Source organism: Solea senegalensis, linkage group LG9 (genome assembly GCF_019176455.1).
Source record: "Solea senegalensis isolate Sse05_10M linkage group LG9, IFAPA_SoseM_1, whole genome shotgun sequence".
Lineage (NCBI taxonomy): Eukaryota > Metazoa > Chordata > Actinopteri > Pleuronectiformes > Soleidae > Solea > Solea senegalensis.
The window spans coordinates 4,965,173-4,989,525 of record NC_058029.1 but is presented as its reverse complement, the minus strand read 5'-3'; the positions used below and the strand labels follow the sequence as shown (position 1 = coordinate 4,989,525).

Here is a 24,353-nt window from a genome sequence, read left to right as displayed (position 1 = left end):
ACCTAAAATTCCACCGGTTACATTAGTTTGTCATTTTGTCACAGCTCAGCTGCTTGTTTTTTTTTAAAAAAAATGTGAAAGGTGAAGAGAGCATTTTGGAGACAGATGCTGTAGCAGCTCGGCTCACAGAGGGAGACAGAGGGGACATGTTTTGTCAACAGACATCAACAAGGTCTAACTCTGAAGGAGGCCAATTATGTGTTCTGTTTCCATAACCCAGAAAAGCTTTCAGACCTGCAGCTGCACCAGTCGAACACCACCAGGGCAACTGATTTTATAATGTCTTATATGATGTTCCCTTTCCCTGTAACCACTTTTATTCATTTGTTTCCACAACAGATTTGCTTTATCAACCTCATCAAATTCTAACCAACATTTATTCTAAGAGGTTCTGTTCTGACACTGTGGAGAACCACAGACAAACAATATATAATATATACAGTATGTATATATATATGTGTGTATATATAATATTGTTTGTCTGTCTGTCACACTTGTTTAAGGTCTAGTCCCTAATTTATTCCTAAAAAATGCTTTTTTATCTTATTTTTGAAATGACAGCAACACTAAATGATAAAATACAACATCTGTTCGGTCATAACTGGCCTGTCACTCACCGCCTTGCTTACCTGGACATTTAATTGTCTCACAGTTTGTGCTTTTATATGTTGAGGACAGCGCTTTGATGAGACAGAGCAGAAACGGGAGAAGTGGGATTTCAAAATGTTCTACATACCACATATATAACTTGATTTTTTTTTTTTTTCGTCCACAAGATAACTTTATTTGTGTTTCAGAAACAAACTACAGACTCAAGCCTTAAGCCCATGGTTCTCAAAAAAACTGTGATACATGTAGCACCAGTGGTATGCAAGCTTCCTCTGGTGGTACTTGGTATAAAAGTTTGAGAACCAATGCCCTACGCTGTATTCAGCTGAATACACTGTTGCAACCTATACTAAAAATGAACCTGCAATATGTGGAAATGTCAAGCGTCAGAAGGGTGGTTGGAACACTCTGTAGCTCTTTGTCTGGCTTTCTCCAGTTCATCCATCATGGATGAAGGACCTTCATACATGTTGGTCTTGATTGCTCTCAGCTTCTCCTGGTAGTCCTTTGGCAAGTCGTTCTGCTCTGCTCCCATCACAATCACCTGCAGGGGTTGATGGAGATTCTCTTGTGATGTCCATTAAAAAACACAAATTCCCAATCAAAACAAATAAACCAATCAAATCAATGAACCTGAAAACAATCCAACCATCCAGCCATCCATCCATCCGTCTGTCTCTACAGACTTTCAGCGCCATTCAATCATTGTAGAAATAGTTTATTTCAAAGATGCAAAAAAAAACATAATATATAATTGAAATAAGCAACAACAACAAAAATAATAATACAAAATGATAACAAAAGACAACCTGAGAAAAACCCCACACACAAGAATTTAATTTAAATATCTGAAAAGGGGTGTTAAGAAGTACAGTTTATCTAATCTCACACCCTTTTTTATATCCCTCTAACACTGAGCAGAACACAGTAACTAATAATAATAAGAATAATGCGATGGACAAAGGTGCAACTACAAAGCCACTGAGTCCCTTTGGGGACAAAGCCTGCTGCTTTTCTGTCATTTACGTTTGGAGGTCTCATGTGCATGTGCAAAAGAACAGTCTGGCACTATGAAGCACAGTCACTGTCAGATCTGTAAAAACACAGCACTGATTACACACGAGGTCAGTGAGTAAACTGATCCTTATTCCAGATGCTTCACAGAGAGAAATGGGCAGTGTGAACAGGCGATGACGCCTCATTCATGATCCTTTGTCTTCCTAATTCAAAACAACATTTTTGAAATTTTTTTTTTTTTAATTTTTCCCCTGTACAGTCAAGGTTCTGAAACTGTATTACATGTACCACAAGGGGTACGCGAGCTTCCTCTGGTGGTACTTGGAGGAAAATCCAAAATACTGTTCTACTGTATATAGGGTTTGTAATCGTAGTGGAGCTGAGGAATGTCGACTGCACTAATTGATTTAATAAATTTGACTACTTATCCTACTGCTTTTTATTGTATTTCTTCTAGTGTTTAATTCATGCTAAGTAATATTTATTGTTGCTTCTATATACAGTCTTGAACTGTATATATGTTTTATTTTGTAATCTTGACTACCTGTCCAGGGATAACAGATGCAAATTATGTCCACGCAAAAGTAAACAATAAATGAAACAAAATGAAATAAAAACAACAATTGGTTTGGATCTTACCTGTAGGTACTGTGGTGATGGTGGGGCATACACACAGTTGTTCATTATGTACGTCCGACACTTTAGTTCCTGGCCTTTTGTCTTCACGGACACCTCCACGGGACGGTAACCCCCTAATGTGACATTCTCTTGCCTGAGTGCGTTTAAAAACAAACAGAGAAGTTTTACTCAAACATAATGAACGTTATTTTTTTTAAAAAAAGGAAAAAAAAACCCAGAACTATACCTGTCTAGAGACTCCAAATCCGACATGTTCATACTCCACACCACACCCCACACCTCGTCCCCTGGACTGTGCTCTATAGTGGCTACACCTCCATGCCACCGTTTACTGGTGACACCTTTATAGTTGCCAAACCCTAATTTGTAGTCCTGTAAGACAGGCAAAAAATATTGCAGTTGGAGCTCTTGTCTTTGCAGCAAGAAGATCCATGTTCACGGCCTTTCTGCATGGAGTTTGCATTTTCTCCACGTGGGTTTCCTCCAGTTTGGGGATCAGGCAAATTGGACTCTAAATTGACTGTAGGTGACAGTGAATGGTTGTCTGTCTCTATGTGGCCCAGTGATGGACTGGCAACGTGCCCGTCATGTTTTGTTTGTAATCTGCTGAACTTGTTTGGTGAATTTGTCTGTACCTGTCTTGGGAGAAGGAGGAGTCCTCTCCTCTGGCTCTTCCCGAGGTTTCCCCCTGTACAAGGGTTTGTTTGTGGAGTTTTTCCTCACTTGATGTGAGGGTCTAAGGATAGAGGGGTGTCACTTGCTGAACAGAATGCAAAGCCCTTTGCGGAAAATGGTGTGTTGTGATGTTGGATTGACTTGAATTGCACTTGCACAGGCATGTTTGTGTTGCAAGTCCAAAAATAGAAGACAAACAGGAAGTAAACTGGAGGTGAAACCAGAGTCGCTCTCAGTTGGATGTTTGGAACTCTACTGTCAGCCTGTAAGGTGCAGTTTGTTAATTCTGACACAGGAATTGGTGCTTGTCTTGTGAGCCAATTCAAATGTAACAGTCGGGCTGGCCAAAACAAAACAGTGGCTCTATGACAACACAGCATAGACAGTATTTACGTAGCTGATATTTGATTCCTGATAACGTTTGAAGTTGAATGCTGCCTCTTGGACCAAAAACATCAACCCTTACCTTGAGCCAGGCCACACAGTGAACTGCTGCAGAGGGGTTTTTGAGCTGCAGACGTTCCTTCAGCAGGTTGCTGCCGTATGCGAAGTACAAGAAAATGTGGCTGTTCTCCATGTTGTTTCACAGATGAGTGACAGTGAGCAAATACTGGACTTCCAGACCCACACATACACATACAAACACACACCATATGCATGCCACTGCACTGTTGCCACTGTTGTGTTCCTTTCACACTCACAATACTTGTTATGCCTCACACCACAGCATTGTTCTGTGGTGCAGGACTGGAAGCTTCACAGAGGCAAACAATAGTTAGTTTCAGTTTGACGGTATATCTTTCTCTGTCTCTCTCCCTCCTCCTCTTCTCAGCACTCACACTTCATCATGACTCTCCCTCCAAGTCTTGAGATAATGTACGTTATGAATCAGCTCCATACAAATAAAAGTGAATTGAATTTGAATCGAATACAATAACAGTAGTGACAGTGTTTCATTTTGATCACTAGGTGGCAGCACATACATACAGATGTTACTGTGGGGTGCAGAGCTTTGTCTGCTCTGAGGTTGTGACGTGATATTGGTGCATATATACATATAAATAATAAAAGATGAAAACAAGGCAAAATCTCAAAAGTTACCTTGGTTTTGATTTTATGGAAGTTTTTTAATTCATATACACTGTTAGAATTGGAGCAACAACTGCTATTTATTTTTGCATGTAAAGATGTGTAATTAAAGGTGTTGCTTTTCTTACACACACATTGCAAAGTGACACAAAAGTGGCTCTGTCCTGGTGGAGCAGTAACCATGTTCTTAAATATCATAGATGTAATCAGTCATACATTTCATAGCCTTTTGTCAGCCTTTTGTTAATTGCCTTAAATCAGTTTTTATTCCTTGTGTTCCTGCTGAAAATATTGATAAAAACAACACTGGAGCCTTACTGGTCATGGAGAATGTTAACATTGTCCTAAGGTAAGATACCTTTTAAAAGATAATATAAATTTAAATGATAATATATTTGGTATTATACAAATAAAAACACAATATCTTTCTGGCTGTTTTACTGTGAGCCACCCTCACCCTGATCATCGTGGACAACAAGAAATCACCCAAACATTCAGAAAATAGCAGGTTTAATAAGACATTTATTTTAAACAAATGCACCCCGCCCCACCCAACCCTCCGGAGGGAGGATCCCTACAGTTGTGTGTTGCATAGGTTAATTCACTAAATAGTCAGATGAAGGAAAAGGTGTCCTGTATTTCTCTTCCAAACTACATGATGATGCCGCCGCAGTAGCTAATGGCTAAAGTAACAGCACGGTTGACTGGAGCGTTTCACTGTAGATGCTGTGGGTGATTCATGGGTGTACGGGAGTCTCATGATGTGATAAATGGTATGTACTCTTGATTTTGGAGGCGTCCCAAATTGATTAATAAGAAAAAGTCGCTTAAAAAGTCATGTCATAGGAAATTGAAAAGAGTTATATTACAGAGAAGATCGGTGAACTACAGCTTCAACTTCAAAACTATAGTCTGACTACATTCTGCTGTGCTAAATGTGCTTTACATGGTTGTTTTTCAAACTGGCTAAGTAGTTTATCCATTCTTACCCACACACACCTGAACATAAAAACACAATAACACATGAGTCTCACAGAGGTAGTGCTGTGAACACTGCACCGAAGCCAAAATCATTATCACCACTCTAGTTTTATAGTGAGTTGGCTGGACTCAATTTAACCTCTGTGCCTGTGGTATGTTAGCAGCAGATCCTTTTAAAGGTTCAATATGCAACAAACATGGAAACACACAGTCGAATACAGTGGTGGTTGCTTGTCTTTGAAACAAGGGAAGCTCATTTCAGGCCCATAAATATAATTTATACATAAATGCTGCTCCCATTTTATGTGCCGTCATAGAGAAATTGCCTCTGGTAGAATACTAATGTCTTGAGCAACAAGGGATGTCACACATCTTAAATCTAGGATTAGTTTTACAGGGGTAGGTGGAGTAATGGAATTTTACCAAAGGACATTTGTAATATTAATGGCCAATTTGCACAGGATAAGAGATCTCAGTAAAATGACAACAATTGGCAGGAGTGAATCGCTCTGTCTGTCCCGGGAACCCTTTACTGGGCCCAGTCGCGGTCCTGCCTCTATGGCCAGGTCTGTGCGCCCACACGGTGGGTGGCCCCCCCAGACAAGGCACATGGTCTGTCACCCTACCCAGTAACCCTGGGACTATGACCCAGTGATCCCTGACCAACTCAATGCTTGTTCTTTGGCTAAGAAGGCTTCAGACAAGAAGATAGACCAGGATCTGTATTGGTCTGGTATTTTGGGAATATTTGCATATTGGACCTTTATGGTTTATCCGTCCACTGATTAGTGTCAGCATGTCCCCGGGTTGGGTACTGAACTTAACACTTTCAATGGCACAAACCAAAATTGTCAGTACCACCAAACACTAATTCACATTTAAACAATCAGTGCTAGATTTACAGCACTGTGTGTGTGTGAGAGAGAGAGAGAGTGCAGTGCCAGTCTGTTTGTTGTGGTGAGTCTTAGAAGATGTTTGTCATTACATAGAGACTGAAGTACCAAAAGGTGGTACTGTTGGATACCGGTACCAAATTCAAGGCAAGAGTACCACCAAAATTTAAAATGTGAATGATACCCAACCCTAGTATCTGACCTCTGCTGACCAGTAGCGCCTGTGAACCCTGGCGTCTGGATGTGATGATTTGGTCCTTAAAGTGCACAGGTCTATACATCTGCACATTTCTGCAAGTGCACATCTAACTCACTGTGGTTATATGTTATATGTTCCAATAAAACTGTATTTTCCCAGAGCTTAACATACATTGTTGTTATGAGTTCAGTTCAGTTAATCAGCATTATTAGCATTGTACTTACATCTCTGAGTGGTCATAGACTTCTGACCCATCGTTGTTTATTTGACAGTGAATTGAGCAAAACTATAATGCCCGACATTTAGTTTAGTACATTGTGCAAACAACAAAAACATTAGAGGAGCAGTGTACAGTAGTGTGTTGTTTCTAATGTCAGAAACAAAAAGGTCCATTCGGTCATTTTATGTGTTACTGTATATCAAAAGTGTCTGTACCCCTGTGAGATCAGGCTCACCTCACTGTGAGCAAATGTGTGTCTAATTTGACAAGATCCATGTCATCCGGAAGTCTTTGGCACCTTTTGTTGTGGTACACAGAGAGTTTTACCGCTCGCTGTCTCTCTTTGTCCTGATTGCTCCACTGGGTGTCTTCAGGTGGACAACTGCTTCCAAGACTGCTGGTCAGTGAGCTTTCCAGAGAGGGTTGTAGTAGACCCAGCCTTCACCCTGCATGCACACACACACACACACACACACATACAAAAACACAAGTCAATAACCAAATGTTTAATCTCATTTTTAGTGACGTCAGGGAAAGAGTGTGCTTCTTCTTGTCACCTCTTTAATAAAATACTTGGGTGTCCAGGGGGTTTTGTCAGTAGCTCTCTGTTTGCTATCACGCCGCTGCCTTTCCTCCAGCCAGTGTTTGTGTTCTGTGGCTGTGTCCATATTTCCTGCCTTCAGTGATGATGTCACATGCTGCCAAAGATGCCTGCACACGAAAAACACAACATGAGGGGGAAAAAAAATGAAGCCCTCAACAATCATTCAGCTTTGCCTGCTCTGCCTAATGAGCTGGCATATCATGGGGAGGGTTTTGTTTCTACCACTCACCCAGATAGTTGTTTTGTTTGGTAGTGCTGGGCTTTTTATGCTTTTTGGGTTCATCCATTACTTGTTGCTTTTTCTGTGTCATAATCAAACATTTTTGTGCCCTCTGTGTTTTGTTTCTCTGATTCAGCGTGATGATGCTGGCTTCAGCATTAATGCTGGAGATCCCCCCAGGACACCAACCACAAACTGGTTTGTTTTTGGTACAATAAAGTCCTTTTACCACCATCTCTGGAGAGAGAGAGGTCCTCATTATAAGTCCAAAACCTGTTGACCCTATCTGGGCAACAACATCACTGGCATAAAACCATCACACTCCTGTTGGTGCTTTGCTTATTTGCCCATTCATGCATCCATGTTGTTTGGGCTGATGCCAAATTAAACCTTCCAGAAACTCAGCATGTTGCCTCTTTGCTTTATTCCAACAGAACTGCCACCACACACTGGTTCTCTAAGAATAGACATGTCCTATTTCCACCCAGTCAGCTGTGATAATTAACAGAACTCAAAGAAGACAATGATATTTGGTGACGCCTCTACTTTGTCTAACATGAGATCTATTTTCCAACTCCCATGGCAAACAAAACGTCATGGTATGCCATCATGAAGGCTCTTTGGATTTTGAATGACAGCTTCTCTTGTGTTGCATGAGCTTAAAGTGGAATTATGCAGGATGTGTGCTGTCAAGGCAGTGATAGCGTTATTTTAGATGTTCATTATGGCAGAGCAGGCGAAAAACAAGCAAGAAAGCCATTGTTGGAGGAAGCAAAGAAGAGGAAACAACTTTATTTTTATGAATGATGTCTGCTGCTGGTTTGTTTTTGATGGGTGGTTGGCTGTTCGTCCATTAGCATGGACAAGGCTCCGCGACTTGTGAAGAGAAAGAAAGATATAGAGACTTAGAAAAGTTTTGCTTTTAACGCACTCACCGTGATTCATACTGGCCTTGCTTCTGTAAAGGCCGGATCTTCTTCTTGATGACCGGCAACTTGGAGGTATCAATGACCTTGTTTTCTCCATTGCTGTAGGTGAACTCGAGAATCCCATTCCACTCCCCCTGCGCCTTACATATGATATTTCCTGTCAGGTTGTGCTTCACCTCTGCTGTTACTCTGAGAGATATCAACAGAGTCATTTTTTTAGGATTCAGCAGTTATACATCAACAACATGAAGATAGAACAATGATGTTATTATGGGAAGCAGAGCCAGCAGACACCATACCTGTGTACTTTCCCTCCATAGAAGGGTTTGGTATGGAAAGTGACGGAGGCTGAATACCCACTCTTGGCACAGTTGATAGTGACCTTCCCCCCAAGTTCCACCCAAGGCACCGTAAGAATGGAGCGGGCATAAGCACATGGGAGTGTGAATACATACTCCTCATCATGCTCCAACAAATACAGCACACCTGTGATGAGCAGGACAGGGTTAAAGGAAAGACAGAGAGATGAATCTTATGTGTTTATTGGTGGTAGAATTATTATGGCATGAGTAAGATTTTTGGAAGCTTGCATTGAGTGGTAAAGCTACACAAAAGATGAAGATAACAATGTGCGATGTGATTGCAACTCTGTGCTTTTGTGTGTCCTAGTCTGTGAAGGTTCTCAGTCATCCAGGTTGTAGTCATTTTCTGTAGTTAGCTGGAGGTGCTAATTTCAGACATAAACTCTTGGATCCAGACATTCTCAGGTGTTTGCAGTACACATATATCAAACACCGCAGACAATTGTCTGGGTGAGACGCATTCACAACAGCTGGACCTGCATTTGGGTCCTCCCTTTTTTTCTTTTTTATTCTCTTTACACTTCTGACAAAGTGGGATATCAGTTATACCATGTAGGGGACAGGATAGTCTCTGGAGAATGTTGAAGTTCTATAGTTCACAAAGCAGCTTCAAACTCCTTGAAGAAACTAGACATTTGATGTTTCACCAGACATTTCTGGTGAACATCACTGACAACAGAACTCCGCAACAGAATGCATCAGTGTAGCTTCAACACTTAAATACAGTTGCTTTTTGATTCAGAATCTGAATCATCCTGCTTTGAATTGTATCCTACTCCCCCCCACCCTCCCTCCTTTTTGCTTATATAAGGAACAGCTGCGCCCAGTCTGCTGCCATATGCACACACAAACACACACTACACAAACTGCAAACTGTCAGTAGAGAGGGCTACCATGAATGCATATGTGTCAATGTAGAGTGTTACAGACAATGTCAGTGTCTTTAAAAAGCCTATCTGACTGTGTCTGACAGACAATGATCTGATGCTGGGACACAATGAAAGAGTGAGATGTCTGAGAAATGACAATGAGAGAACAAAAGACAGTTGCACAGACACTGAAAACTTCCATATAAATACCCCATTTACAATTCTGTCATTAAAGCCCCAGGATGACTTGACATTGTGAAGAGGGTGCTCTCTGGACAAGGTGCAGAAAAGACACATGCATGCACTCACAAACACACATGCACACAGGCACACAGATAAGTCAGTGAACAGACTGTCAAACAATGATGTTCGCACCAGTTAGCAGTAGGTCCCTGAGGTAAAGGCATGTGGTGCAGCAGCAGTTAAATGAACACTGAACACAGTGCACTGAGCAAGAAAGTAAATAGTGAAAAATCAAGATTGTGTGTATAATCGGTGTAAAATAAAAATTGTTTTGTATTTATAGCCTTAATGTGAGTCATTTTTATGTACTTTAGACAAAGACCTTGCTTTACGAATGGCGCCATTTTGTGCCACCATGTTTCTATAGCAGTCTGAGGGCTGGTCACACTTTTTGCATTATTTTCAGTGTTCTCCTCATTTCGCCATGCACATACATGCCCACACTTAAACAAGGTTTGTCATGGAATTTATAGCAGAGGTGGGAAAGACGGATAATTAAAAGGTGACCAGGATAAAATGGTCCGTTCGCACTACACAAAACATCTCATCTTGTTTGTAGATATTTACATGCAGAAAGGTTACATATCTTTAATGTTCTCTTACCTTCCCCGACCATGGAGACTCCAACAGACATGCCCATGAACTTGCTCTTTGTCCAGATGTGAGTGTTGACACACATCTTTTTCTCCTTGCACTCACAGTAGAAGCCTGACACAGGTGGATGGTGGGACACCTGCTCAGCCACAAAGCGAACACAATAGCAGTCTGATGTTCTGCCGCTGCCGCAGCCACCATCTGTCCTCCTCTGGGAGTACCTGGGGATGTTGGAGGGGGCTGTGGGTGCGGAGTTGGAAGCAGTGCAGTTGGTGGTCCTGAGAGATCGGACACGGTCCCGAGGCACATACCATGAACAGTGGAAGTTCTCACCCAGGATAGGGTTATAGGGCTTTTTGGCCACAGCGCCCTTCCGGCCCTCGTGGAAGGCAGTCAGATAGTACTCAACAAAGCGAAGCATACGCTCCTCTGGTGTGCAGCCAGATGTGATAGAGAGGAACATGTCAGGGTGAGCCATGAAATTAGCAAACATCTCTAGTAAGGAGCGTTTTTCCAGGATGAAGGTAGGGAGCACCACCTGAGAGAGGGATAGATGGTACAGTAATGTACAGTAATTTAACTCCACAACAGTAGATAAAGTCTTAGTTTCAGTGTGGAATTTCTACTGCCCTTTGGAGAATTCTGTGTAATTACCAAAACACTAGGTGCACGCTCTTGCACTCCCCACCCCTCCACCCAGTAACGATCAACATTTATCCCCATGGTTACCAACTTGGGGTCCAGATCACATGGACCCAGAGATCACATGGGTGCAGAGCTTTGTCTGCTCTGAATTTGTGAGGTTATTAAAATTATATTTGAGTATATTCAATTTATAAAATCCCAATGACACACTGCTATACCAAATTCTTGAGTGGATTTTCAAGATAAAGCATGATTTTACGTAAAACCTAAAGGATTAAGACAAAGAGCAGGCTACCTGTGTCAGATCCATGCCATGTTTGAGCTGGGACAGCAGGTGTATGATGATGCTTCGTTGATCATCCAGGACTCCCAGGTCCTCCTCCTCATTGTCCTCTGTGTCCGTGGTCTCGTCAGTGGAATCTGGGAGGTGTGGGCTGCTGGTTTGTCCTTGCTGGTGGAGATGCAAATATTTTCTCATTTCAGATAGTTCTCCAGTGCTTATGATGGAGGTAAAAACCGATATGTTGTGCTGTGAGGATGACACGTCCTTCCCTGTAGCAGATTTCTGACACAACCATACAGAGGCTGTCCGCACAAGTCAGTGCTATGAGGAATAAGAAGAAACTTTTTCATGGCATTTGCAGCCAAGGAGGTGAACAGTGACATTAGAGTTTCCCCACTCCTCATACGAGCCTGCAGAGCTTTCTGAAAGGGTGACTCTTGGTACATGTTCCAAACATTTTATGACATCTGCCTCTACTGTTGCACCTTCCCTCTGTCAGACATTAAATGCATGACTCTAAATGCAGTGTATAGGAATGTTGCCTGGCGGCATGAAAACAAAATGCAGCTATACAGAGAAACAGAGAGCGAGAGAGAGTCCTGTGGAGCTTATAGGCTCAGTCAGCATTGTGTGAAGTCATGTGAAAATGGTATTTGCAAAGTGGTATTTGCAGTGAACGTTTCTCCTAAGATATGTGAAACCTTTGGTGTTTGTTTTTCTGTCCATGAAGAAGTTTCACTCAGAAAAGTACATCACACATCTGTGCAGAAGAAGATTTTTCTTCATCGTGCTTTCTAGCACAAACACACAGAATAAACTGCTACTATCTTTCAACCATCAGCAGCAACACTGTGGTAATTGAACACAATTACCTGACATAATCACGCTCACACACACGCTGGACGCACACAGAGTATAATACACTCACATTGTCTGGCTGATATTCAAGCACTGCTGACTTGTTGGGAATCCTGCTGGATTTCATGTCCACCATCATCCAGAGACACGTACAGTTAAGAGAGGGAAGACCCCCACTGACATCCCAGGATCAATATTACCACAGATATACAGAAAGACACACACAGAGTGAGAGTAGACTGAGAGACATCAACAATAAAGGGGAGACAGTAAGGTGAGATGAGAAGAAGAGAAAGGAATGAGGGACGGATGGAGAGTAGGAAAGCAGAGCTCTTCTTGCTGCTGTACTTTTGATAGACAGATAAAGAGTGATGCTGAGAATCCTCTTAATCCCACCAAGCCCGACCCTGTGCACATACACACAGCACTACATCAGAGCCCCACCTACTCAAAGGCTTCCTCCTCCTTCACACTCCTTACATTCCCTCTGTCTTGCTGCCCTTGCTCCCTTTGTTCCTTCTCCAAGTAATCTCCTTCTATAAGGAGCAAAACTTTGAAATATAGCAAATAAAGGGGCAAGGGATTCCCTCTGTCTGGTTGCTCTTTCTATTTTATACCTTATTCTATAGGAAAGCAAGTTAGTCAAACTTTAAAAATATTAATATAAACTGAACATGAATGAAAATAAAGTATTTGGGTATAAACCTCAGAAAGAATTTGGATTTAATGTATGAGAATAATGTCTTGGAAAGGAGCAAATCTTCTATTCAATCCTTTCAAATGCAAGTTAAGAGGTGTGTTAAGGTGTATTAAAAAAGAAAATATTGGTGATTATTGTTGATGTTATTATTCTCTCTGTTTGGCCTTTGTGAACACATGTCACATTATTCATATGCTGCATCCTTAATCTGAAAATGGGCTCTGTCAAGTAAAACTCAGACCTGACTGAGAGAGCGTGACTGAGGCATTTATCCCATCAAACTGTGAACAATCAGGTTTTTTGAAATGACATGAAGAGGAAAAGTTTGTTCTGGTCTGATGAATCAATAGTTTTTGTAAATGTCCTTGGGATTAAAAGAGGAAAAACACCATCCAGATTGTTATCAGCATAAATCCAAAGCATCAGAAGCCACAATCTGTGATGATGTGAGTGTGTGTTCATACCCATGGTATATGTAACATGTGTAAAAGCACTGTTATGATGAAAATTACACAGATCTTTGGACAACATGAGCAACATGTGATCCACAAGGTGTCCCTGTCACGTTCTAACTCTTTTTAACGGAAGATGTTTGGATTATAGTCACAAATTACTCAGCAGGTTTGAGTAACTGCAATGTTCTACAACTAATTACTCCAAATTTGTCTCGTGTTCACACTGAGACATTAAATGAAACACATCAGGTAGCAGGCACATTTCAAAATGTTCTCTGGTAATATCCTGGTTTAAATGAAAATGCAGTCCTATATGTTTGAATCATAATGAAAATGAAGTAATGTATTATACAGTAATGTTATGTTCTGCAAATTAGACGGGTACCATTGGACAACATGGTTGTATTTTGAATTAATCTGATGCAATTTGAATGTTACAGGAATTGCTTGTGCTCAACATATCGCAGGGCAATGAGTTTGAAACCTTCTGGGAATCTGTGAATGTCTATCCCCTCCTGCTAATCCCTCTCACATCCCGTGACTGGTCTTTATTCCAAAGTAGGCTCTGCAGCTGCAGACCAAACACATGACTATTTCCCAGCTGTGTCTTTACTTTTATCACACTGGGAAAGCTAAAACCACCTGACCACATATACAGCATTTAGTTAGATCTAAGCAGACATGAAGTAGGATGATGAAGAAAACCAAAGAAAGAGACTTATCTCATATTCTTAATCTTCTGATAATCCTGGATTCAGGTTGAACTATTTCTTCCTTGTTCAATGTCATGGCAACCAGCAGCTTATTGAATAATTTGACTTTATTCTGCAGATCACCACCTTGTCATTATGTCTTACTTTAAATGTGACCAGAGAGTGGGAAACATAATGCGAGAGGATGGACAGGGAACATTCAAACTCCACAAAGAACTGAGATTCACACCAAGATCATTCTTGCTATTGATGCACTGCCTATCAAGGCGATTTATACTACAGTAATGTGGTTTGAATTACCTCTGAGTCTTTCTGTGTTTGAGTGGAAGAAGGCCAGGCAGCAGAGGAGAGAGGTACTTGAGGGCCATTTTTCATCTGCTTCTCAAATGGAGATCTGGACCGTGCAGTGGGGCTATCTGATGGAGGATAAACAGGACAACACTGAGCTGTTTGAGTTTCAACAAAACACAGCAAATCAAAGACATTTTTAACCTGGCCACTCATACAACTTTTGCTGATTATGCTATTTTCAAGGTTAAGCTGTCTTGGGGTAAAAATATACACTTGAAGTTGGAGATGGACTGAATATTTTGTCCTAAGAATATTGCTCAACCAAAGAAAAATATGTTTATAACACATACCTTCACCTTCTAGAGAAAATGTTACCTATTCTATGGACCACCACTGACAACTCACCTGTATGTACATGGCCTTGACTCTGGCTCCGAATGTGGTTGTGGCCACTCCCTCGTCTTCCATCGATGTTGCTGTGATTCGGACTCCGTTTCTCACTAAGGCTGTGAGTTGGGCTTCGATTCTCACTAAAGCTGGGAGTTGGGCTCCGTCTCCTGGAATCAAGGCCACCGGGCTCCAACTGGTTTACAGTTACTCTCTCTGTTGGAGAGGCCTTATTCACACCAGGTGAACTGAGGCTGAGGCTGGGAACAGGGATGTGGTTCTGGTTCTGGTTCTGGTTCAAGGCCTGGACAACATTGTGCTGCAGCAAACTGAGACACTCCCCCAGGCAGCTCAAGGTGGCGGCTGATGTAGCTTTTAAAAGAAGTAGATCCTTGACAAAAAGAAAGAAAGAAATTAAGATAATTGATTTTAATTAATTGTGAATAAAGTCCCAGTCACAAAAAATGTATACACCCCTTCAAGAACATGGTATGTCATCACGTAAGCAGATGCAACAGGTTTTTGGTGGAGATTTTAATATGCTATTATGCAAAAACAAAGGACCAAGTCAGCTGTTCTATATCGCTATTGTGCACTATAGGCATGTCAGAAACATCTTGGGAATACTGGTGGACCAGTATTTGTTTGCTAACCAGTGTTCAGCATCATAACAGTAATATTAGTTTCTTTGAATTGTTGTGGAACATATCTCAAAACACCTTGAAGTGGGAATAAATCTGACTTGAAGTGGGCCACTAAAGATACTTTGTTTGAAGGGCCAGCTAGCTCTTACACTAACCTACGCTACCCCATGACCTCAACAAGAATAAGGACACACTATGTCCATGAATGTGAAAAAAGCAGTCATAGCCATAGAACTAGTTCGTTGAAGGAGTGAAATTGGTATGACAGAATCTTAATAAATGTGAATATGTGGTGTGTTTTTTTGTCTGTGTGTATTCACAAACATATAAATCAAAAAATGCCAACAACTCAGTGGACAGTACAACTTATACCATTAATCAAAGTATTTTAATGGAAATGAGTGAATGACACCTAAACAGATTATCCATTCACCTCATCCAGAGAAGAGAGGGGTCCACCTCGGTGGGACAGGGTCTCCATTGAGTTGACAAGGCTCTTCTGCTCCCCTTCAGCTTGATTCGTCTCCTACACAGAGACAGTGACACATTGTAACCATAGTAACCACAGCATCATGACAAACACACTCGACCAAAGATACAGAGATACAGTGCTTCACTGGTGAGACCTCCATTATGCTGAGCAGCATAAGCGTTCTGCTTTGTAGGAGCTTTAGATTAATGTTTGAATGTGGGTAGATAGGAAGGGAATTGGGCTGGCTCCTATAAATGGAGAGTTGCCAGTTCAAATCCCTGTAAATTCAAGGGCTGGGGGGCGCCTGAGCAAGGTAACAATCTCCATTGCTCACTGTTAATTGGACACTCTAAAATGACCCCAGCCACAGAAGGGTCACATCCAGCATCCTCCTAGTGCTGATCCCAAGCGGGGATAAATGGGATGTTTGCATCAGGAAGGATATCTGGTGTAAAAATCTATGCCAAATCAAATATGTGGATTATCCGCTGAGGGAGAAGCCGAAAGAAAGAAATGTAAGGAGGTACGAGCAGAATTGGAGTTAAAGGTACTTGAATGATGATAGAACCCACTAACAACATTTGCAATCTCTGAAAATTATTCTCGGAATATATACAGACAATATTTAATCCCTGATCAAATTACTCTGCAATAGACCTTTTTTTATTGAGTGAATGCACTTATTTTCCCTTTGACCACTTTATTTCAGAGGTCTTGTTGTGGAGATGTTTACGATCCATATGCGCAGTGATTGGAAAAGGGGGAGTGTAGTATAACCACCATTGTCAGTGCTTACCATAGTACTTTCTTCTTGTGTTGCACACTGTTGTGACAAAAAAGTCAGGAAAAGGAAAGAAAGCAATTTTCTGGAGGCAATTAGCTTTTTAGCAGATAAAAAACACTAGTTTTTATCCATTAATGTGGTGCAAATGTTTGACTTCTGGAGAGTGAATCAAAGGAAGAAAGGAAGAGACAGAGAGGAAAGAGAGATGATGAGGTTCTCTCACTGACCGCAGGAGGTAATTACGACTGACACGGCAACTGCAGAGCAAAACCACTGGGATGTCTCAGCTTAATGAGTGTGTGATGAGCTGTGATGAATGTCTATCACACATGCCCTCGCGATTCCAACGGTAATTTTACTGACAACATGACTACTCCAGAAAATGGAGACATTAACACCTCTAACTGCAGAACCACTGCAACCATTACACTGTATATTAAATAATCCAGGGTATTTTGATTGGTTTGACCTCCCTTAAATAACATGTTCCTTATTTCCGTGGGGTTTTGTGTTTATATGCTATTTTTTGATATGGACTAGTTCCCAGTTTATATTTTCTGCATCCATGTGGGTGGGAGCAGCCGTTGTGGTGTTAATTTCATCAGCTATTGTTCAGGTAGGCATTGTTGTACAATCCAACACTTTCATACAGGATTAGATCGCTACATGTATGTGAACGTATTTATGTTTGAACTTTTGAAGGTTGTCTTTTAGGGACCTCTTCATCTTTCATCTGCCCACATATAACCATGACTTCATCAGTGACCAGTGGTCAGTGGTTTGATATCAACTTGCAACTTTTTGTCTTTGACATTCAGATAAGACTAATACTGCTAACATTTTTATAGTAGTCGTACAATTTATGTACTTGAGTCTGACGAATAAAATCTTCTTGTTAGATCTCAAAATGGAAACACAATTTTCAAAATTGACGTACGTAATATTGAAGAAGACCAAAAAGTAGTGATGGAGGCCAGTCACGTCTCAGGAAAATGTTTACCAGCTTTTTAAGTCCATATTAAGTATATATACTGTATATATATACATATATATTTATATTAGTCAGCCCAGACTAATCATGGCATTATATATTTTTACTTTAATTAATAGGAGGAAGTGGCAGAGCAGTTTTCCTTTTGATGTACCTTTTCAACGATGTTTGAGTCTAAGTGCTTGTATGTGATTAATGGGCCCTGAATGTTACTTCCATATCAAAGAATTGGCAAAATAACACTTTAGAAACCTAAGCCAAATCTGCTGGACCTTCAGCAAATGACTCATCACAGGCGCAGCAGCCCGGACTGACGAACTCCTCCTTGGATCTAAATGGACACTGAAAGCCAGCGGTCAGGCTGACAAATCAATTCCTCAACTTGACCTTGTAGGCCACTAAGAAAACTTTATGCTGTGATGCAGGAAGTGTATTATTAGTCCTGTCATCCTCCCCCTCAGCTGGTGAAGTGCTTGCCATTGCATCGTAATGAGCTCTGTAACTTGGAACAAGCTTCAAGAGCTAAATGGCAGTGAGAAAAAACAGGAGAAAAAAAGGGTTCATTTCTTGAAGCACTAATATGCTATGAATACATACGTGGGAAATATCTGCATGTTCAAAGGAAACGGGTTGATAGAAAACATACAGTATGTGCTCATGCAACTATACCCACTGAACCTGAGACACTGTAATGTTGCAGCCATGAACAGGATCATAAAGTGTATAGAAATGCTTTCTGACTTTATTATATCCTGTTACCAAACCTGTCTGTATGTCTGTCTGGATGAGCACTTCTCTATACAAATGGAGAGGCTGTAATCTAATTACAGTCAAGTGAAAAGGATTCCTATGGAAAATTTCTAAATTAATATTAAATTTAAATAAGGAGGTTATCTTTAGTAGGCATACGTGAGCCTTTGTGAGTGTGTGTGTGTGTGTATACCTTGTTGGTGCTGCTGTCAGAGTGGCGTCGGGAGCATAGCTGCAGCTGAGTCATCCATAACTCTTGTTCCTGGGCGTCCAGTGCTGTCAAGAACAGAACAGTGAAGGTTATGACAACGATTTTCAACGCAATATTTGGAATGGTAAACTAATTTCATGAAAAGATACTAACTGGCATAAATTACTTGATGATTGATAGATGGAACTCCAAAGGTGTTTGTGCATTTTATAGTTCAGAGTGTCCTAGGACTGTATACTCTGCATTGCTAAGTGTTTTTTGCAGGCACTTGTTCTCAAAAGCAGACAGGGACCTGCTTAATTCAATACTTTTATGTCCACTATCCTGCTTAATACCTGTTAAATGTACATGTAAACACCTTTAAAGAGTTGTTTATTTAAAAAAAAAAATGTCAGCTATGGACTTTTCACAGGAGGCAGATTTATTACCAATAAGATAATTTACTCTCATGCTCCTCTTGCTCATACTTCACACACTGGTACAATGAAATTAGATAACAATGGAGGATAAGGGACTATTAAATAAAAAAAATGAATGCATGAATGTTTCATTCATGCACACAATTAAAGTGTATTGTGCTCACACAGATAGTATAAAGTATCTGCCCTTTGGAGTTGTTTTCTTTGGAGTTTCGAGACGTTAAGACACATTGTCTCACCTCTGAGTTTGTAGAAATCCCCAGCAGTGGACTGAACAGTAAACATGTAAGGGAACTCATTGCTCGAAACCACTGTTGTGCCGAGAAGAGGCAGAGACCCACGGGGAGGATGCTGATTTTTACTAAGTTCGTTTAGATAATACTGGAGTTGACCGACCTCTGGGTCCAGCACGAAATATCTACAGGAGAAAGAAAAGGAGAACTCCTGAGAAAGAGAACATGCAGTGAAGAGAGATGAGAGGAGTGACATCGACACCCAATACATTTAAAAATGGCAGCTTCACACACTATAAGTCCTTCAAGACCTTGACAGTTTGGAGGTCGGCTCTTTCATTCAGTGTGCTTGAAAGCGCACGCACTGGTTTTTGAATCTATTACCAATGGATGCTGTTGATGGTGCACTGCAGGTGGTGTCACCTGTGCTTACATCTCCTATAATCCCTTGTAGGCTGAGTAATGTGTGTGTCTCCATGTCCATGATGGCTCATTGTAACAGTAAAGAGGCAGGGGGTCAACTCCTGTTCTCACAAACATAAACAACCATTATTAGTGGGATATTTTGCAGTCAGCATTCGTCAGTCGTGATATAAGCAAAGGCACAAAGATTATTGTAGCAGGAGCTCATATGGAAGCCACTGAGGCTTGAGTGATTTTACCCGGGAGACTGTGATATGGGAGCAGCATCTCTAAGCACAGATGAGAACCACTGATGGAGGGAAGGGTGAAAGCAGCAGAAGAGAGAGAGAAAAAGAAAGAAGAGAGAGCACTGCGGGGATAAAGAATAAGGCACAAAGGTTTAGTGGAAGACAAGCAAAAGCAGCAATGAGAAGAAAGAGAGATCACTATGAATAATTTAAGTCTGGTTTCACACAGCAAGCTGTTTCATCTCCTCCACTGCTGTCATGTGTCATGTGCCTGTGTGGTTTGCACTGGAACATCAAGTGGCTCCCACTCGCACCTCCAGTCTTATTGCTATATATACAACTGTCTTCTGCAGCACGGAACACAGCAGGGGATAGTGAGTCGGCAAAATAAAGGTGACTTATTGTATAACAGTGCTGACACAGGCACAGGAAATGTCACTCATCAAGTCCTCCAGATACAGTGACAAAGTGTGTCGATAGAACAAAGTGTTTCTTGACAACCACAAGACTGTTTATTTGTCTGTGTCTTCCAAAGCAGTTAAAAAAATACAAATGACTTGAAGTAATACACATAAACAGGAAACACATTCAATTGACAGAATACATCTCATCATCATCCTCTTCCTCGTATATACTTCAGACCCTGGTATAGTGAAATTAGACTAAGATGGAGCAGGTGATGAGGTGGCTACGTATTATTATTTCATTTATTATAATTTTTGTGGGTTTTTTTTATTTCTATGCACAAAATTCCCCAGCTCCACTCCAATCACATATAACATATATATACAATAGAACAGTACTTTCCTCCAAGTTCCACCAGAGGAAGCTTGCACCACAGTTGGAGAACTGTGGCTATAGACAACTGAATATTGTATAAAGCAAGCCAAAGCCAAAGTTGGCCCACCTAGGGTTTCATTTCATTCAGGACAACATACAACATAACGTTTGATCAATAATGACATTATAACATTTCAGTATAGTGTAAATCAAGTGATTATGGATGGATGTGACTGATCAAATCACACATATTCAGACTGGCTGCTTCACTGCATCTATTCTGCATACAGGTCCCTATACTGGCAGCAACAACTTGCTACACTGCAAAGATAGTTTCAGAGACAGAGATATTGGGTTCATCTGTCGCTGTGGAAACAAATAAACCTCTCCATGCTTCTCTGATAACATCAGTGCAGGTCAGAGAGCTGTGATCCAAAAAATGTATTTCAAAAAGCCTTACAACTGAAACTAGGCAGAGATCCCGCTGGTATAGCTGAACTGAAAACAACTATCTCTATTTTCTTTGTCAACCTCCGTGTCAGAGCGAACCACCACTGAATCCCTTATGACACTCTGAGGAAAACAATAAAGCATCAATCAGTGCGATGATACAAACATGACAGTGTTGCTTCAGTGCGCCGTCTGTCTCTAAGCTCAGCTCACTGTGACAGAACGCAAGATGAGAGTACGCATCAGGGTGTTGTAAAGAACGGAGATGATCATATCACACACACACACACACGCACCCCGCCCCAGCATCCAACACGAACCCCTGTCTACGCACACACACCAAAAGAATAAAGTGAATAATTACAAACGTTTGCATGCAAAACTAAACAGCAGTTTATATGATATTTATGATACAACAGGTTCAGAGGTCACAGTGGTGTTAAATAGCCTCATGCATTTAAAGGTGGATCAAATAATTGGTTTCAATTTGGGTGACTGAGTTCTGATCATCCAATAGAGTGTGTGTGATTGGGATTTTCTAAATGTTTCTATAATTCTAATAACCTCAGAGCAGACAAAGCTTTGTACCCCCCATTGTGAACTCTGACGCTCCCCTGAGTGAGGTTTGGACCCCAGGTTGGACAACCCTGGGTTAAAGGTTAGGGATGCTGTGCAAACAATTGTGAGGACATCTTAACCTTGTGGGGACATTTTATCTAGGCATACCTGGTTTTACAGTTAATGCACTTAGTTGTGATGATTAAGGTTGATTAAGTAAGGAGTTATGGAATGCATTATGTCTATGGTGTGTCCTCACTAAGATCACTAAGATAACAAAACAACTTTGTGTGTGTGTGTGTGTGTGTGCGTGTGTGTTAGAGAGACAGATTGTGTAGAGGCAAGTATACCACACACTGTCAAAAGTGTGATCATGGCTCTCATTACACAAATGGATGCCTTATATTGATTCAGCAGGACAGTGAAACAGAGAGTGAAAGAGTCAGCAGAAAGAGAAGAGAAGAAGAGGGAGTGAGGGAGTGTGTTGAGATGCAGGACTGGGATGCAGGGATTTCCTGAGCCTGGATGACTCATTCAGTGTTTCTTGGACTCCCACCCCCGCATCTCTCCCCTCGCTGTGACATCACGACAGGTTATAGAGCTGAATAAATGGGAGGACGCAGATTCACAGATGAATGAGAGCAGAGCCGCACCACACTTTCTGAGGAATGACGTCAATTATTGATCACCATATATTTACCAAAGTTAAATATAGACTGAAACGCTCACTGCATTTTTCACATTGTCTTATGTAAGAAGAGTGTGTAACTGCACAGGGAAACATAAAGATAATATACAAACAATACAATTTAAATATCTGTCCAACCCTCGACAGACACATGTCTCGATGTGGGCTCCTCACAATTGACCAGTGACACAAAGGAATGGCGTGATTCCACTTTTTCATGTCTGATACCGACATCACAACCTGGAGTATCCACCTTACCGATGACATCAGACACAGTCGTTTTACATCTGTGATGCTTGTAGCCATAACCAACCATTTCAAAAACATAATGCTCCAACTGTAGCAAATGTTCTGCTCCCATGAAAAACAAACAAACAGCTACACCACACAAGCTAAAATGGTATTGCTGCTTTTTATTTACACTTTTACAGTCTGCGCTTCGTGAAGCATCAGGGCTTTTAGAGCACAGAGCGAAATCCAATCCAGTATTTTATGAGTGTCAGACAAATACCAATACTGAGTCAATGCTATTCAAATTGGCTAATCCCTAATAACAAAAACACACTGATGTAGTGTTGATTTTTGTTGTAAGACCAAAGCTAATACTGCAACACTGTAAACTACAGTCTCATATTAGCCTATTAAAATAATCAGGAATTTAAAGCCATGGGCCAAGCCAGTAAGAAATATGATGTGGTTATACTGCCCTCCACCTCTATGTTAGCTGTGTGAGATCTCATGGACATTCAAGAAACAACAAGAGTCTATAAACAACTACAATGGCACTATTTCATCAATAACATTTGGTTGTTTCTATTTTGCATCATTAACTCTCTTTTTGAATTTGGTGTTGTCAATGATCCAAATGACGAAATAAGTGATGTTGAACACAGTTCTGAACTTTAAAGGTATGGACTGTGACAAACATGGATGCTGACTGGCCACAGAATTGAATTCACAACGTAGGGTTACGCCAAAAATTACAGACAAATAAGAATTTAGTTTGTACACCCAGGTTTTATTTGTACTCGGAGCAACCTCACATACCCCGAGTTAGGATACCAAGACAACTGCCACCAAACACTAGTTCTCTTATCATTATAGCACTTCTTTTGTATTTGTTTCACAGTAAATCAGTCAAACACACAATACTGTTACAGTTTTATCTGAAATATCGCGTAGAGGTAATATTCGGCTAGACCAGCATGTGTTTGCATCCATGTTTGTTCCCCAACTGCTCTCTGAAATATAGTGAACGCAGAGGTGGCATCACCGAGTTCCAATGTAAAGGGAACTTTTCCAGCTTTTTTTAACATAAATATATATAGAAATAAACTTCTTATTTTTTTGTACATAATTCATGAATAATTCACATTACTTTTAAATCAAACGTTTGAACGTCACTGAGTTTTCCTGGAATGAATGCATCCTTGGCTAGAAAAAAAAACTTAAATAGAACCTATATGGCTATGATTTGAGAGGCTCAACGATGTCACATTGTGTTTTATTGAAGTTAATAAAGTTTTTTAGTGCATACACAGCACATCACTCACCTGCTCTGCCAGCCGTGGAGCAGGTTGGTGTATTTCTTCAGGACTCCCTCCAGGTGCCTCCTGCTGCGGGCTGCTTTGTGGAGCGGGGATCCTGCGCCGCTGTCCGTGGTCCTGAAGCCTCTTCCTCCTCCTCCGTGGTGAGCAGCATCCATGCTGTGTGGCCGCTGGCCGCTTCCTCGCTGCTCCTGCCTCCTGCAGGGACTCCAGGAGGAACGATTCATGTTTGCCGCTGCTGCTGCTGCTGCTGTTGATATTGTTGTTGATGTTGTTGATGTTGATGTTGCTTGAGTCGTTTCCTCTGCACAGGCAGCTTCAGACTGAGGAGAGAAGAATGAACACAGGCTCTGACAAAGTGATGCAGTGATGTTGCCTTACTCCAGTCTGCTCCTTAACTGTTGACACACAGGAGGGATATTCCGACCAATCCACTGCGGTGCTCCCTCTCTCTCTCTCTGTCTGTCTCACTTTCTCTCTCTCTCTTTGTGACGTTATTGCGTTTTTTTATTTTGGAAATCCCGGGTTGGTCACTCCCCCCAGCAGGGGATACGCCCCCTTCAGCCAACCACGGCGATTCTTTAATGCAGTAAAACGTCATATAATTCAATATAATATAATATAACGTAATATCATATAATTATCTTTTATTGACAAATGAAACATATTTTCAAAAAAACATTTCTTATGAAGAAAACAAA

General features: G+C 41.1%; 2 protein-coding genes across 2 annotated transcripts; both read right to left on the bottom strand.

The window, feature by feature from the left end:
* Positions 1-744: 744 nt before the first annotated feature.
* Positions 745-3,631, bottom strand: ggctb (gamma-glutamylcyclotransferase b). The gene is made up of 4 exons (XM_044033349.1): positions 3,407-3,631; positions 2,492-2,637; positions 2,266-2,398; positions 745-1,153 (listed from the first exon to the last, which is right to left on the bottom strand). The coding sequence occupies exons 1-4, from the start codon at positions 3,515-3,517 to the stop codon at positions 989-991; spliced, it is 555 nt and encodes a 184-aa protein (XP_043889284.1). The 5' UTR covers positions 3,518-3,631; the 3' UTR covers positions 745-988.
* A 2,715-nt stretch (positions 3,632-6,346) lies between these two features.
* Positions 6,347-24,205, bottom strand: osbpl10b (oxysterol binding protein-like 10b). Its single transcript, XM_044033345.1, has 12 exons — positions 23,659-24,205; positions 18,986-19,164; positions 18,310-18,392; positions 15,553-15,645; positions 14,494-14,866; positions 14,098-14,213; positions 11,084-11,239; positions 10,153-10,681; positions 8,375-8,561; positions 8,082-8,264; positions 6,880-7,033; positions 6,347-6,768 (listed from the first exon to the last, which is right to left on the bottom strand). The coding sequence occupies exons 1-12, from the start codon at positions 23,877-23,879 to the stop codon at positions 6,724-6,726; spliced, it is 2,319 nt and encodes a 772-aa protein (XP_043889280.1). The 5' UTR covers positions 23,880-24,205; the 3' UTR covers positions 6,347-6,723.
* Between the last annotated feature and the right edge of the window lie 148 nt (positions 24,206-24,353).

Bases quoted from the DNA above. Each gene is read 5' to 3' on its own strand.
- ggctb (XM_044033349.1), bottom strand. From the start codon at position 3,517: ATGGAGAACAGCCACATTTTCTTGTACTTCGCATACGGCAGCAACCTG. The intron at 2,638-3,406 runs GTAAGGGTTGAT...CCTGTCTTACAG, and splicing joins ACTGTGTGGCCTGGCTCAAG to GACTACAAATTAGGGTTTGG. The intron at 1,154-2,265 runs GTAAGATCCAAA...CAACCCCTGCAG, and splicing joins CATCACCACAGTACCTACAG to GTGATTGTGATGGGAGCAGA.
- osbpl10b (XM_044033345.1), bottom strand. From the start codon at position 23,879: ATGAATCGTTCCTCCTGGAGTCCCTGCAGGAGGCAGGAGCAGCGAGGA. The intron at 18,393-18,985 runs GTGAGACAATGT...TGTTCTTGACAG, and splicing joins GGATTTCTACAAACTCAGAG to CACTGGACGCCCAGGAACAA. The intron at 8,265-8,374 runs GTATGGTGTCTG...GATATCTCTCAG, and splicing joins TATGGAGGGAAAGTACACAG to AGTAACAGCAGAGGTGAAGC.